Genomic DNA, 15960 nt, shown 5'->3' with positions numbered 1-15960 from the left:
CCATAGAGTAGGTTGGATTTTCATTTGGTCAATGGTTTCCTTGGCTGTGCAGAAGCTTTTTAGTTTCATGTAGTCCCACTTGCTTATTTTTGCTTTGTTTACTTTGCCTGGGGAGATGTAGCCAGAAAAAAGTTATTGATGCTGATGTTCAAGAGTTTACTGCCTATGTCTTCTAAGAGTTTCATGGTTTCAGGTCTTATATTTAGGTCTTTCATCCACTTCAAGTATTTTTTTGTGTATGCTATAAGATAGTGATCCTATTTCATTCTTTTGCATATGGCTGTTCAGTTTTCCCACCATTATTTATTGAAGAGGCTATCCTTTCCCCATTGTATATTCTTGCCTCCTTTGCCATAGATTCAATGATCATATAAGTGTGGGTTCATTTCTGGGCTCTCCATTCTGTTACACTGATCTATGTCTGTTTTTGTACCAGTACCACCCTATTATGATTATTGTAGCACTGTAGTACAGTTTGAAATCAGGGAGTGTGTGATATCTCCACCTTTGTTCTTCTTTCTCAATATTACTTTGGCTATTCAGGGTCTTTTGTGGTTTCATACAAATTTTGAGGATTACTTGCTGTAGTTCTGTGAATGATGCCTTTGGAATTTTGATAGGGATTGCACTGAATCTGTAGATTGCTTGGGGTAGTATGGCCATTTTAACAATATTAATTCTTCTTATCCATGGGCATGGAATACATTTCCATTTATTTGTGTCATCTTTCATTTCTTTCATCAATGTTTTACAGTTTTCAACTATAGGTCTCTCACCTTGCTCTAGTAAGTCTTGAAACATGCAGGTAGAATGCTAATTGAAGCAGCTACTTCAAGACATTATGTAAGTAAAAGATGTTTTTCATAAGCATTTAAGGCCCATATTACTGAATTTGAAATAAAATTGCTATAATTTGAATAATTTATCCCACTAAACTCATTTAATATGGATATTTTTAGGGAGAGCAATTTAAGTATACAACAAAAGCTCTAATTGTGCAAAAAAGACAGACAATGAATGTTTAGTGGGTTCTTACCAGAGCAATACATTTCACCTCAATGATGTTTGCTGGTGGTCTGGGAGAGCTATGGATCTCAAGATCATACCAGATTCTTAAATTGCTAATATCATCACCTGAAAAATAAAATAGCACTTCTTAATACAGGCTTCAAAATACATATTTAACATAAAAAACTGAGAAATGAACAGACATAATTTTCAAAATCTTTTTGATGGATTCATTTGTCAAAAGAGCTGAGGGGAGGGTAAAAGCTGATTTTAACAGAGTATGTGAGTGATAAGAGAAGCCCCATCCTGCAGGGTCATGAGAATGCCCTGTGAGAGCTCCCTGCCCCATGCCTACTCTAATAACTCATTAAGTTCCTCACTAAAATAAGAAGGTTTTACTTTTAAATTAAGGACCAATATTTCAACATAAATAAGCAATCTATTTTTCCACGAACTGACAAAGCATCCACATATTGCATGTAACAATATTAAAATATTAGAGCATAACAGTCCACAATGGTACATTTCCAGTACCACAAGAATCCAATCTAAGGACAAAATCAGGTATAGTTCATGAGATTTCTGGATTCTTAGGAGTGTGAAAAAGGATCCTAGCAATTTAGCCTAAAGAAATCTGGACTGAGGCATAGACTGAGTAGTGAGAAAATAATGTTTACAACTGGATTCTTAATATTTTTTAAAAAGCAGGCATGTCTGCCACTGATGATGCCCAAGGTCATACTCCCAAAGCCTGAAACTGGAATCCCAGTCCACTACATTAGCCCTGTGTAGCAGGGTTTTTACTGGCATCAAACCCATGTTTTTTCCGTTTGTTCTCATCTGTTCAGCTTCTCACTTTGATATTCTTTATTCTTTAGTGTTGAACTAGTTTATGGTTTGAGAGGTCCTCCAGTTTCAGTTAATTGTAAGCATATTCACATCAGTATTATTGTGTTTTAAAGATTCCAAAAACTGTTGTTTGATTAACTTACTTGGGTAAATCACTAGCCTCTTTAGGCCTCAGTTTCTTATCTGAGATTAGGGGCCCAGAGTAGTGGAATTTTCAGTCCCTCTCTTCTGAAATAGAGACTTTTGTTTTGCATGGCATTACATTGCATTGCATTATAAGGCATTGAATGCCATTGTATTGTATTGTTGCATTGCATGGTAAAGGGAAGCAGAATTTGCTACCCCAAAATATGCCTCTTTGGCATAAGGATTATTTTGAGCTGATTAATTTTAAGAAACTGCAGACATAGGAGAAGCTCTGAAACTATAGTAGAAGTTCCCCTTTTTAAAGAGATATTTACAGGTATAAGGGCAATCAACATTTGTGAGGGTGTCTCTGTACCAGTTAGAGAAGAATAACTCTAAATCCCTAGAGAAGCTTACCAATGGAGAAGGTAATGCCTTAAATCTGTATAACAACCTTACCTTTTTTTTACTGTGCTTTTTCTGGTCAGTCCCATAACTTTCTCCCCACCCCAACATCCTTCTTTTGTCTTTAGCTGAAGATAGTATTTAAGGCAGTGACTAGGGCCTTTTCAGAAAGTTACTGTTTTCCTAGGTTTCTCCTAAATATATACCTTTTATATACACATTACTAAACTTGTTTGATTTTCTCCTGCTAATGTGAGTTTTTTATTGTTACAGGGGAGTCTCAATCAAGAACATAGAACGGTAGAGGGAGAATTATTCTTCCTTCCCCACAATCACAATAATTAGAAAATTATTGTATTTCATTGCACCGCACTGCACTGTTTTGTACCATATTGTAGTGTTTGTATTCTGTAATTTAATTTAATGTATTTATAATTTAATACATGTAATGTATTCTACCCTATTCTAATTCTTTAGTTACTAAGAAACACTTGTCAAATTAGTGAATCTGAGAACAATTCAGACTCTGAGAACAGTCAGCTAGTGAGAGAGACAGAGAGAGAGAGAAGGGAGGTCCGGGTGAGTTCTTATTCCAAACACTCGTGAGAAGTTCTCCAGGACAAAGTCACTTCCACATTTTGAACTGCCTTCTGTGCTTATTTATTTTACAGACACTAGTTAATTTCCTCAAAACTATTTAACGTGTACAGTATAAGTTACCAAATTTATATTGATGCTAGACTTCGGCAGAAACCGCCACTTACATTTGCATTGGCTGTTCCTTCAATTCTGTGACAGTGCTTTAATGCTCTCATGATGTTTAAATGTGACATCTCAAAATTAACCAAAGTTCTTAAAATGAAAAGTATTTGATCTTCTAGGCAGCCCATGTATATTTTATGAAATTTTCCCAGTGCTTTAATTCATATGGAACTTGCAGGGGAAACAATTCAGGAGAGAAAGAGTCTCTGTGACTAAGAGAACTGAATGCTCCATGACTGGGTTAGCGCGAAGAGCAGCGAAACAGTTTCCCATCTGTGGAAGAGTGAGTGTTTTCATCAGGGTTCTCCAGACAAAAACAACAGTGTGTGTGTGTCTGTGCAGGTGTGTGCGCATGCACGCAAGTGTGTGTAATGAGAGAGACAGAGACAGAGGCAGAAAGAGATTTATTTTAAGAAATCGGCTCACATAATTGGCTTGCTAAATCCAAAATCTTTATGTTAGGCCAGTAGGCTGGAGACCGAGGTAAGAGCTGCGGTTTGAGTCTGCACCTAGTCTACTGGCAGAATTCCTTTTTGCCCCGAGGAGGTCAGTCTTTGGTCTCCTAAGACCTTCAGCTGACTGAATGAGAACCACCCATATTATGGAGGGCAATCTTCCTTACTCAAAGTACTCAGATTTAAATGTAATTCTCATCCAAAAGCATCTTCACTGAAACATTCAAAATAATGTTTGACCTAATCTGGGCACTATAACCTAGCCAAATTGACAATAAAATTAATTGTCACAGGGATAGTAACATTTACCATTTGTAACTGCTGAGACTATCACATAAGGCAGTATTGTGATATAACTGATTTAATTCCTACAGTGCTAAAAATGTACAGTGAATATGGATTTACTAGGTAGAGTAGGATTAGTGATGATTTATAAATTAGAAGAAGAACAAAAATAATAATTATTAAACATTAACTACAGGCCTTAAATATATTAAAATGTTTTTCCTAATTACAAAATCAGTAACATCCATTATAGAAATTTGAGAATTCCTGAAAAACTTAAAGAACCTTAGAAATTATTTATTATCTCTGATCAATGGTAAACTACTTAATTTTTTTTTTGTATAAAATCCCAGGCTTAATATATCAATAAACACATATATACTAGCTACAAATAGATGTATATAAATACACTATTTTGAATACAAAAATTATATGTAATTAATATATTAGTAAATGAGTGTGTATATTTATACATTTCTATCATTCAGAGAATATGAGTTACTAAATTTTAAGTTTCATCACTAATAATGAGAGAAATGCAAATTAAAGTGACAATGTGGTATTACCTCATGTCTGTTAGAATGACTATCATCAGAAAGACGAGATAACAAATGATAACAAATGCTGGTGAGGATGTGGAGAAAAGGGAACTTGGGTACTACTGGTGGGAATGTAAACTGATACAGCCACTATGGAAAACAGCATGGAGGATCCATAAAAAATTAAAACTATAACTACCATATGATTGAGCAATTCTACTTCTGGAAATATATCCAAAGGAAATGAAATGAAAACACTAACTCAAAAAGATATCTACACCCCCATGTTCATAGCAGCGTTATTGACATTTGGTAAGACATGGAAATAATGTAAGTGTCCATCAAGGGACGGGTGGATATATATATATACACACGGTGGTATGTTATTCAGCCATAAAAAATGAGGAAGTCCTACCATTTGTGACAACATGAATAGACCCTGAAGGCATTATGCTAAGTGACATGAGTTGGACAGAGAAAGCCAAATACTGTGTGACCTCACTCATATGTGGAACCAAAAAAAAAAAAAAACTCCAAATTCATACAAAAAGAGATCAGACTTGCAGTTACCTGAGATGGAGAGTAGTGGGAGGGGGAAATGGAATAAGGTGGTCTGAAGATGCAAACTTCCAGCTCTAAGATAAATAAGTACTAGGGTGTAACAGATAACATGATGATGATAATTGACACTGCTGTCATAGGAAAGTCATTAACGGAGGAAATCCTAAGCATTCCAACCACAAGGGGAAATATTTTTTTCCTTTTTCCTTTTCTTCTTTCCTTTTTATTGTATCTATATGAGAAGATGGATGTCAGCTGAACCTATTATGGTAATCATTTCACAATATATATAAATCAAACCATTATGCTCTATGTCTTAAACTTAGTGATATATGTCAACTATTCTTCAATTAAAAAACATTATATGCAGGTAGTACACATTCAAAAACATTTTAAATAAAATCTAAAAATTATAAAAATGAATTTCAATTATTCAATGGAATAGATCACATAAGGAACATTCTTATATAAAACTCCGTGTGCTTATATTTGATTATTTTATTCCAACAAGTACCATAGACTGAAATGATTGGATCAAAGGGGATAAACAATTCTTAAAAGTTTCAAACATATTGTAAATACTCTTGACATCTATTAATTCAAAATCCCATTATAATGCATAAGATTGTCTCTTTCAATCTGACCATCAATAAAACTGAGTTTTACCATTATTTTTCATACCTATTTGGGAGGTTAAAATAATTCTCTAGTTTTTTCGTTTCTTTTTTGTCCCAGTTTTATTGAAGTGTAACTATTAAAAATTGTATATAATTAAGGTATAAAACTTGGTTTGATGTATGTATGCATTGTGAAATAATCACTATAATCAAGCTAATTAATATAGCCATCATCCATTATCTTACAAAGTTACCATTTTTGGTGGGAGGGTGGTGGTGGTGAAGACACTTAAGATCTACCTTCTAAGCAAATTTCAAGTATACAATACAGTCCTGTTAACTATAATGACATTTCTGTATATTAGAGCTCCAAAACTTACTCATTTTGCATATCTGAAACTTCCCTAATTGAAAAGAAATGTACTGCTGAGTGATCAGTAAGAGAAAGACTCATGGTATTGTAGGGGTTGAAAAAGTTAATCCTGTGTAGGGATATGAGAAGGCCTGTCTGAAGAAATGAGAATGCCTATAATGTTATTGATGCATTTTTTCCTAGTTCTTAATTTATCTTGTAACCTGCCATCAAGTAGATCAGATTTTTTTTTTAGATATCACTCCGGTTTACCCTATTAACATGACACCATAATAATTCTGATTTCCTTTCAAACTCTCCTAAAGTACTTTTAGAAACCTGGTTTTCCTTCATGACTCTTTTGCCTTAGATTTACATGAGGGTTTAACTAGCATAATCCATCTACAACAGTCATCTACTCTTTGGCCTCACCGGTATGATTTCAACTGAAAAAAACATAAATCTTTACAACCCGTTTTATTATTTTTTTCATCTTGTCTCAGCTCCAAATATTCAGATGATGACTGGGTTTTGCCATGCAAATGTCTTTTTGCTGTTCCATCAAAATCAGCAAGTACAAACCCATACTAAGCATTATAATCTTCCAGACATTTTTTTTCTTCTTGTTGAGTTTAGCTAAACAATGCCATAATATTCCTGCTTCCATATCCATTATGGCCAAGGTGCTTGCAGGGTCCTTGAACCGGCACTAGCTCCTCCCAGGGTGCCTGCCCTAAGTAACAACCCAGCAGAGTCACAAGTAAATGTTAAGTTCCCAATTTGACTCCTCCAACTGTTCCCCAACTAACCTACATTCTAGGACCTTCTGCTTGTACACCCCTTAGAAAAAGCCCCCATGAAGCATACCAAAAGTCCACTCTTGTTGGTTTGAATTGACCAATCCAGCCTTGGCCCAGGAACCCCAGAGCACTTTACCTGAGGATGCTAATAAAGGCATGTGCTCCAGGCCCTCTGCTTACTCTGCCTTAAACTCCTGGTGCGGCCTCTTGAGGGAAGGCATGTGCATTCACCAGGACCTGTGAGTAATAAACTTTTCTATTTCACCTTCCCTGTGGTCTTTCCTTGACTCACCATCTGACACCCTGGGGCTCTACTTAACAAATGTTAATTTAACAAAGCCACAACACTTTTAAATCACTATCTTAATATTTTTCTTTTCACCAAGATACAAACCAACCTTGTTATTATCTGGAATCAGTCCTCTCTGTCTCCTCTCTTAAAAGAGTCATCTAATGCTAGTCTCTGACATGTTTTCCATCTTTAGTGGTATTTGTCGATCTCCATCACCACCGCAAAAGACACTGTTCTCTTCACTTCAAACCCAGTTTGCTGTTGGCAGTGGCCTAATTGGATCCAACTTCTCTTCCCTTTCCAAAACATTTTGAATAGTGCCTAAAGCCCACTCTTAATCCATGTATTCTGTGATGGTTAATTTTATGTGACAGTTTGGCTGGACTATAGTGTCCACTTGTTTAGCTAAATAACAGTCTACATGTTGGTATGAAGGTATTTTTTGTTCTAAATGTGAACACTTAAAACAGTAGACTTTGAGTAAAGCAGATTACAAATCCAGCATGATGTGGGTGTATATCCTCCAATCAGTTGGAGGGCCTCAAAGAAAGACTGAGATTACCTGAAGAAGAAGCAATTCTTGGTCAAGACTGAAACTTGGAAACCAAGCCTGAGCTTGCAGTTTGCCTAGATGCCCTGGGGAATTTGGACCGAAGACTGCAGTAGCAGCCCTTACCTAATTTTCTACCCTGCTTGGTTGCTCTAAAGATTTTGGACTTGCCAGACCCCACAATCATGTCAGTCAATTCCTTAAACTCAGAATGTCTCTCTCTCTCTGTCCTTCTCTTTCATTATGTTATATATATTATATATTATATATTATATATTATATATTATATATTATATATTATATATTATATATTATATATTATATATATATATTTTATTATATATATTATCTTATATTAATTATCTTATATTACATTAATTATCTTATATTAGTATCTGTTGCCCAGAAGAATCCTGACTAAATACAAATTCTCTCAGTGAAGGTTTCTTCTTTGATATACCTTTCTGTCTCCACAGCTTTGCTCCTGGTGACCCACTTTTCTCTCATGCCGTCTATGTCCCTGCTACTCACCGATGAGAGAACTCATTCACCCATTCTTCAGGAAATCTGCCTTGCCTATTCCAACTCTCCAGCATCTCATTTTCTTTTGAATTTCCACTAAAAAGATATGATGCTTAACCACATTCAAATAAAGCTGTATAATATAGGAAGGGAAAACAATAGCTTTTCCTTTCCTTTGCATATAAAGAAGCTTGCTAATACCTCCTATGGTGAAGTAAGAAAAGCACGTTCAAAGCATTGTTAATACACTCATTAACATTTTATCAGAAATTGTGTAATTTTTTAGTAACAACTATATATATGTTTTCACTTTCATAAGAGTAGGCAGCCTTCAAGAGGAAGTATTATAATCTATTAATAGCAATAACAGAACCCAGAAAGGAAACTACATAAAGTTATTCATGAAATAATACAATAAAATTCTTACAGATACATACAACACACATTTGTACATGTATTCTGAATGTAAACATATATAGTGATTTAAAAATGAATGCGAATTTGTGAGAATTGAACGTGAAATTCTTTAGAATCCATTTACCTGAGTCTTCCTCATGAAACTCATTGGATAGTTGGGATACTGTTTTGTGACCGGAGGGTAGTTGATCTTGATTACGTTGATCTTGACCTTGATCTGAATATTCCTGGGAATAATTTTTTCTGCTTTTAACAGAAAATGAAATGGCACCTACAACACATAGGTACAAGATGTCAGATTAACCAGGGATTAAAATGAAAGGGTAGAAGTTTCATGTATTAAAGTAGTTCTAGTTTGAAAATAATAAACAAAAGCCAAATATAAATTCTAAGTGTTAGTATCAGAACTAAACCTGATGGTAGTACAGAACAATTTAATGGGAAGTTCAAGGAAATGGTTTCAAAATTTCCATTAAAATGGTAATTTTTAAAAAGCTTTCTTATAATAATTAAGAAAATGAGGCAAATAGTAGGGTGATTATCAGCTTTCAGAAAACATATTGGTCTTGGGTGACTGTTCTTAAATATTTTCTCCCTAAGTCACTTTTTAGCACTCTATTGATTACTTCATTAAACAAATATTTTGTTTTCTATAGTATCCTAAGCATGAACTTTCCTTTAAACATTTAATGTGTAAACTATTAAACTTTATTACAAAAGGTTGTTAGTGTCAAAAATTGGCACTATCTTTCTGGAATATTTTTCTACTAAAATTGACTTATAAAAGATTGGTATTAACTTTTAAATTGAAGTTAATACACATAGGGAACTAATTCAGAAAATGGCCCTGAAAGCTCAATACCAACTTGCCATATTCATATTCTTAGTACTCATGTTTAGGGGGTGGTTCAAATACTTTCTTCTCCCTCCTCATATTTAGCTGATCATATACCTACTTTACCAAGAAAATTGGCACTTTCAGGAAAGACCTTCTTTACAGTCTTAACACCACACTGACCAACCCTTGCATACTGGTGACTGTATCTTCAGGTTTTCCTTCTATAAGAGTGATTGATAAGAGTCCTACTTGGGATCAGCCTGTGGACCCATGCACTGGATCCTGTCTACTCTAGTCTAAACAAGGTCTAAACCTTGCCATTGTCATGTACCCCACTCTCTTATGTATCTTCAGTTTTCCCTTTTTGAAACATGCTGTAACAATATGCAAGTTCCAAAAAGCCGTTTCTTCATCTAATATGTATGTATGAAAATATGCCTTTGTATATGTTTATACACACACACACATGTGCTAATACTACATCAGGTTCAGTATTAAAATCTGCATGAAATGCACTACATGAGTCACAAAAATGACAGAAGGCATAAGACAAATTCATGGATATTTAATTAATTTTTTAATCAAAGTGATATCTGGCACTGAACTAAGCAAGCTTAATAAGTGACTTCATTCAAATTGGCAAAGTTAAAAATACTGTAATGGTATATAAATTTTTAGGGAGAATTAAAGACAAAAATAGATGAAGTTACAGTTAAATATGTAATGCTTAAATAACAATTATACCAAAATGTAATAGAGACACTACATAGGAATACAGATTCAAAAAACTTACCCCCCAAAAAACTCAAGAATTGAAAGCAAAAATCGTATTATTCTTTCAAACTGATAACTCTTAATACTTTGAATAACATTCATTGTTAATGAGAGTGTTGAATAACAGCCCCCATCTCAGTCATTGTTGGTAGGAGTACAAACTGGTATTACATTTTCTGGAGGGTATTTCTGTATATTGCACCAAACTGAGAATGCATATCCCTTTTGGCATGCCAGTTCTTTTTATCCTATAAATAGATTATATCTTAAACCTTATCTCCATAGGTAGACCAGCATAGTGTGCAAAGAGTTATTTACAAAGATAGTATTGCAATAGTGTCTGTAACTGCAAAAAGAAAAAAAAAAGACTTAGTTAATTTCCACCTATGCATGGTTACATGAATTAAGATATATATTTGGAATACTGATCATCTAGTTAAAAGAAAGAAAAATCTACGAAAATGGAAATGAAGATATATCCATGATACTTTGAGCAACAGCAGCCATTTGCAGAGTTTTTTGTCCATAGGATCCACGGATCCACTGTGAGTGTGGGGAGTTTGTGTGTGTGTGTGTGTGTGTGTGTGTGTGTGTGTGTGTGTGTGTGAATGATATATAGCTGAACCTTGAACAATGCAGGAGTTAGGAGAGCTGGACCTCTACACAGCTGAAAATCCATGCATGACTTTTGACTCCCTGAAATTGAACTACTAATAGCCTACCATTGACTGGAAGCCTTATAGATCACAAACATACTTTTTATATGTATTATATACTGTATTCTTACAATAAAGTAAGCCAGAGAGAATATGCTTTTTTTCATCTCTAAAAAATTTGCCAATATATTTGTTGAAAAACATCTGTGTATAAGTGGATCTGTGCAGTTCAAACCCATGCTGTCCGAGGGTATTATATAAACATATTGCATACAAATATGAATTGGTGCTTGGACAAAATTAATTTTCTCACAGTCTGAAGGTAAGATGTCTGAAATCCATGGGCCAGCAGAGCTGGTTCATTCTGGAGGTTAAGAGAGAGATCTGTTCCATGACCCTCTCCCAGTGTCTGCTCTTAGCATTTCTGGCTTGTAAATGTATCATTCCAGTTACTGCCTCCGTTTTCACGTGGTGTTCACTACTGTGGCTATCTGTGCTTACTTTCCTCTTATAAGGACAAAAGTCACATTGGATTAAGGCCCATTCAAAATCAGCATGACCTCATCTTAATTTGAATTGATCTGCAAAAACCCTATTTCTAAATAAGATCAAGTTCACAGTTATCAGTAGCTAAGATACTAACATACCTTTTGTGAGGATACAATTCAATCCGAAATTATAGTCAAAACATTTCTGTCATTACTTGTAACTTTATAGATGGCTTTAGCTTATATGTCCCCATTTGATTTCAGTTAGTCACTTTATCCATTATCCAATCTCCTCTTTATGTCCTGATTATGACTCATAATTTTTACATTTTTAATCCTGTAACCATTAATATTTATCTTATGTGTATGAGAGGATCACTTTTTAACTAATTAAAACCAACAATGTGACACCTGGGTTCACGACTGGGGCTGTCTGTTACCAGCTGCATGCCTCTAACACCCCAAATGTGAAATGGAGGCACCGCTGGGTAGCAGCTGGTGGCACTGGATGTTACCCAGTGTCACTGGTATTACACTGGGTATTACTGGCTCCCTCCAGGTTTCTGGAAGGGCTCCTGACAGTTCACTGGTCTCCTAGCAGTTTACCAATTCCTAGGTGGACAGGATTGGCCCAGGCCGTGGCTGAGGAGGGCTTAAGCCAGGTCACAGGCTGCTTCAGGAGCCACAGTCAGACCAAGGTTGGCAGGCCTGCCTACAGGTACATGGGTGAGTGTCTCCCTCTGGGACTGTTCCCAGACTGTAGCTGTGAGGGCCTGGGGCCAGATTACATGGCTGCCTCCAGATACACAGACAGACCCCGCTCAGTGGGCTTACGTCGGGGGTGTGGACAAGCATGTTTCCTAGTAGGAGTATTCTCAGACCATGGCTGAGAGTGGCTGGAGCCAAGTTACTGGGCCATTTCAGGATCTGCAGTTGGGCGAAGGTTGGAGGGCCTGCCTCAGGCCCAGACAGGTGTGTCTTCCTCCTGGTCTCCGGGTGGACAAGGATGGTGGCTAAGAGGGGCAAAGCTACGTCACGGGCTACTTTGGAATCCATAGACGGGGCAGAATTTGTGGATGTCACAACAGGCACAGGCAGGCATTACTCCTACAAGACTCCTAGGCAGATAGGGTTGGTAGCAAGATCGAAACCATATGGGACCATAACACAGTCCACAGGGGGACAGGGATGTTTCCGGTCCACAGTCAGGACAACAGTTGGCAAGTCTGCCCCCTGCACATGAGCCTGCCTTTTCAAAATGGTGCTCCTGGGAATTGGACTCCACTGGGATTTTATAATCCCCATGGATGGCTTCCAAATTGTTGTTGCTGAAGGGGAAAACAAGGGGAGACCTCCTATTCCACCATCTTGCTGACATCACTCCAACTTACCATTTTCAATTCCTTTATTTTGAAACATCATCAAGTCACGTAAGTTGTAGGTTAAATGTAATGTTCTACTACAAACATGGATTTCCTATTTTACCCAGGAGCTTGGTATGTGCTCATAAACACATTAGGGAAAGACAGGGTATATAGTACATAAGCTTTGGACAGAACCTGGATTCAAACTTTTGTTCTGCTACTACTAATTTAGCCTTGAACATGATATTTACCCCATCTGCAAAATGGTATTAGTTGTTTTGAGGATTAAATGAGTATAGTTTATGTTTATATAGGACTTACTATATGCCAAGCATGGTCCTAGATGATTTACATATACTAACATTTTTTTGCAAAACATACCTGTAAGTCCTATTATTATCCCCATTTTAAAGAAGGGAAACTGTGACACAAGAAAGTTCAGTAGCTTGCCCAAAGTCAGTCACCTTGAAATAATATAGCTGGAATTTGAACATGAGCATTCTGGTTCAATGTTCACAATCTTTTTTCTTAACTAATAGAATTTACTTTTCAAAGTCTTAAGTTTACACAAAAAGAGTGTCTAGAGAGTTCCCATATACCCCCCACTAGGTTCCCCTACTACAACCATCTTGCATTAGTGCAGTACATTACTTACAATTGGTGAACCAATGCTGATACACCCTTATTAACTAGAGTCCATAGTTTATATTCTGGTTTACTCTTTGTGTTGTGCATTTAATGGCTTTGGCAATGTATAATATCATGTACCTAACATTACAGTATCATGCAGAATAATTTCACTGTCCTAAAAATCCCCTGTATTCCACTTGTTCATTCCTCCCTCCCAACCCCCAAGGCACTGGCAACCACTGACTTTTTACCTCTTCCAGAATGCCATGTAGTTGGAATCATAGAGCATGTGGCCTTCTCAAGTTGGCTTCTTTCATTAAGCAATATGCATTTGTTTCCTCCATGTCTTTTTGTGGCTTCATAGCTCCTTTGTATTTATTACAAAAAATATCCTGTTGCACAGATATACCACTGTTTACCCATTCACCTACTGTAGAACACTGTGATTGCCTCCACATTTTGGCAATTGTGAATAAATCTGCTATAAACATTCATGTGCAGATTTTTGTGTGGACATAAATTTTCAACTCATTTGGGAAAATACCAGGTGTGTGATTGCTGGAACATGTTGTAAATATGTTTAGCTTCGTAAGGTACTGCCAAACTATATTCCAAATAAGCTGTACCATCACATTTTGTATTGCCACCATCCATGAATGAGAGTTCCTGTTGTTCCTCATGTTTGACATCATTTGGTGTTGTCAGGGCTTCTGAATTAAGTCCATCATAATAGGTTCATAGCTGGGATCTCAGTGTTGTTCTAATTTGCAGTTACCTAAAGCCATATGCTATTGAACATCTTTTCATATCCTTACCTGCTATCAGAGTATCGTATTTGGTGAGGTATCTCTTCAGATCTTTCACCAATTGCTAAAATTGGGTTGTTTTTATTTTTCTGTTGTTGAGTGTTAAGATTTAAAAAAAATATATTTTGGAAACCATTCATTTATTACATAGCCAAAAAGTTTACCAGAGAAAAATAAGGAGCATACATATGGATAAAAGATTTAGTTCACTAAGACATAAACAAAAACAAAAAATGAGATCATAGATTCAGAGAACAGATCGGTGGTTGCCAGAGGAAGGGGCTGGGAGGTGAATGGGAGGGAGTTGAAATAGGTGGAGGGAGCAAAAAGTATAAACTTCCCATTATAAAATAAATAAGTCCTTGGGATCTAACCTACAGCATGGTGACTATAGTTGGTAATGCTGTATTGCATATCTGAAAATTGTGATGAACGCAGAATATAAAAGTTCTCATCACAAGGAAAAATATTTTTAACTATGTATGGTGACAGATGTTACCTAAACTTACCATGGTGACCATTTCATAATAAATACAAATATCAAAAATTGAAATAGAAGGACTCAACTCAGCAAGAATATATAAAAATTATAAGTGTATACACACCTAAAAACAGTAGCCCAACATACATCAAGAAAAAATTGACAGGACTGGAAGGAGAAACAGACAATTCTACAGTATCTGGAGACTTAAAAAACCCACTTTTATTAATGGATAGAATAACTGGGAAGAAGACCAATAAAGAACTAGAGGACAAGAGAAATACTATAAAACCACCTAGAACCAATAGACTTGTCTAAGATGTTCTACCAAACAATGGCAGAACACACATTCTTCTCAAAGGAGCATGGAACACTGTCCAGGAGAGATCACATGTGAAGCCATAAAGATTATCTTAAGAAATTTAAAAAGATTGAAATTACACAAAGCATCTTTTTTCACCACAATGGAATGCAATTACCAATCAATTACAGAAGGAAAACTGGAAATTCACAAATTTGGCAATTAAAAAACATATTCTTTAAACAATAAATATTTCAAGGAAGAAATCACAATGGAATAAGATAATATCTTGAGACAATTGAAAATGAAAACATGGCATCCAAACTTATGGGAATCAGTCAAAACACTGCTAAGAGGGCAGTTCATTACAGTAAGTACACATTATAAAAGGAGAGCAACCTCAAGTCAACATTCTAAGGAACTAGCTAAAGAAGAGCAAAATTAAACCCAAAACTAGCAGAATGAAGGATATAATGATTAGGGTGGAGGTGAATGAAATAGAGAATAGAAAAGCAATAGAGAAAAACCAAAACCAAAACCAAAACCAAAACCAAAAAAAAAACTAAAAGCTGGTTCTTTGGAAGGATCAACATCATTGGCAGACGTACAGCTAGTTTGACTAAGAAGAGGGAGAAAAGACCCAAGTTAAGAAAATTAGAAATAAAGTGGAAATGTTACTATTGTTTTATCAAAATAAAAAACATTATGAGAGAATAGTATGAACAATTGTATGCCAAAGGAATTGGATAACTTATTTGAAACAATTAACCTAGAATCTACTAAAACTGACTTGTGAATAATAGAAAACCTGAATAAATATGATACTAGTAAAGAGATTGAATCAGCAACCAAAACCCTCCCTATAAAGAGAAGCAGATGGCTTCACTGTTGAACTCTACCACATATTTAAAGAAGAATTAATACTGTATTTTCTCAAACACCTTCAAGAAAATTGAAGAGGGAAAACTTCCTAACTCATTCTAAAGGCCAGCAATGCCCTGATACAAAAGAAAAAGAGCACAAGGAAAAAAAAACTCTAAAATCCAATATCCCTAATGAAAATTGATGCAAAACTTTTCAAC

General features: G+C 35.7%; 1 protein-coding gene across 1 annotated transcript in view; it reads right to left on the bottom strand.

Moving 5' to 3' along the window:
- The window catches only part of CFAP47 (cilia and flagella associated protein 47), a 489967-nt gene that overhangs the window by 130803 nt on the left and 343204 nt on the right, over positions 1-15960 (bottom strand). Inside the window, exons 51-52 of the mRNA XM_073227718.1 lie at positions 8665-8811; positions 1037-1134 (exon numbers count right to left, since the gene is read on the bottom strand). Coding sequence (XP_073083819.1) covers positions 1037-1134; positions 8665-8811 — 245 coding nt within the window. The remainder of the gene's footprint in view (positions 1-1036; positions 1135-8664; positions 8812-15960) is intronic.

This window comes from Manis javanica, chromosome X, assembly GCF_040802235.1.
Source record: "Manis javanica isolate MJ-LG chromosome X, MJ_LKY, whole genome shotgun sequence".
In the NCBI taxonomy this organism is placed as follows: domain Eukaryota; kingdom Metazoa; phylum Chordata; class Mammalia; order Pholidota; family Manidae; genus Manis; species Manis javanica.
The sequence above is the reverse complement of the archived record's forward strand: the minus strand, read 5'-3'. Positions and strand labels throughout refer to the sequence as shown.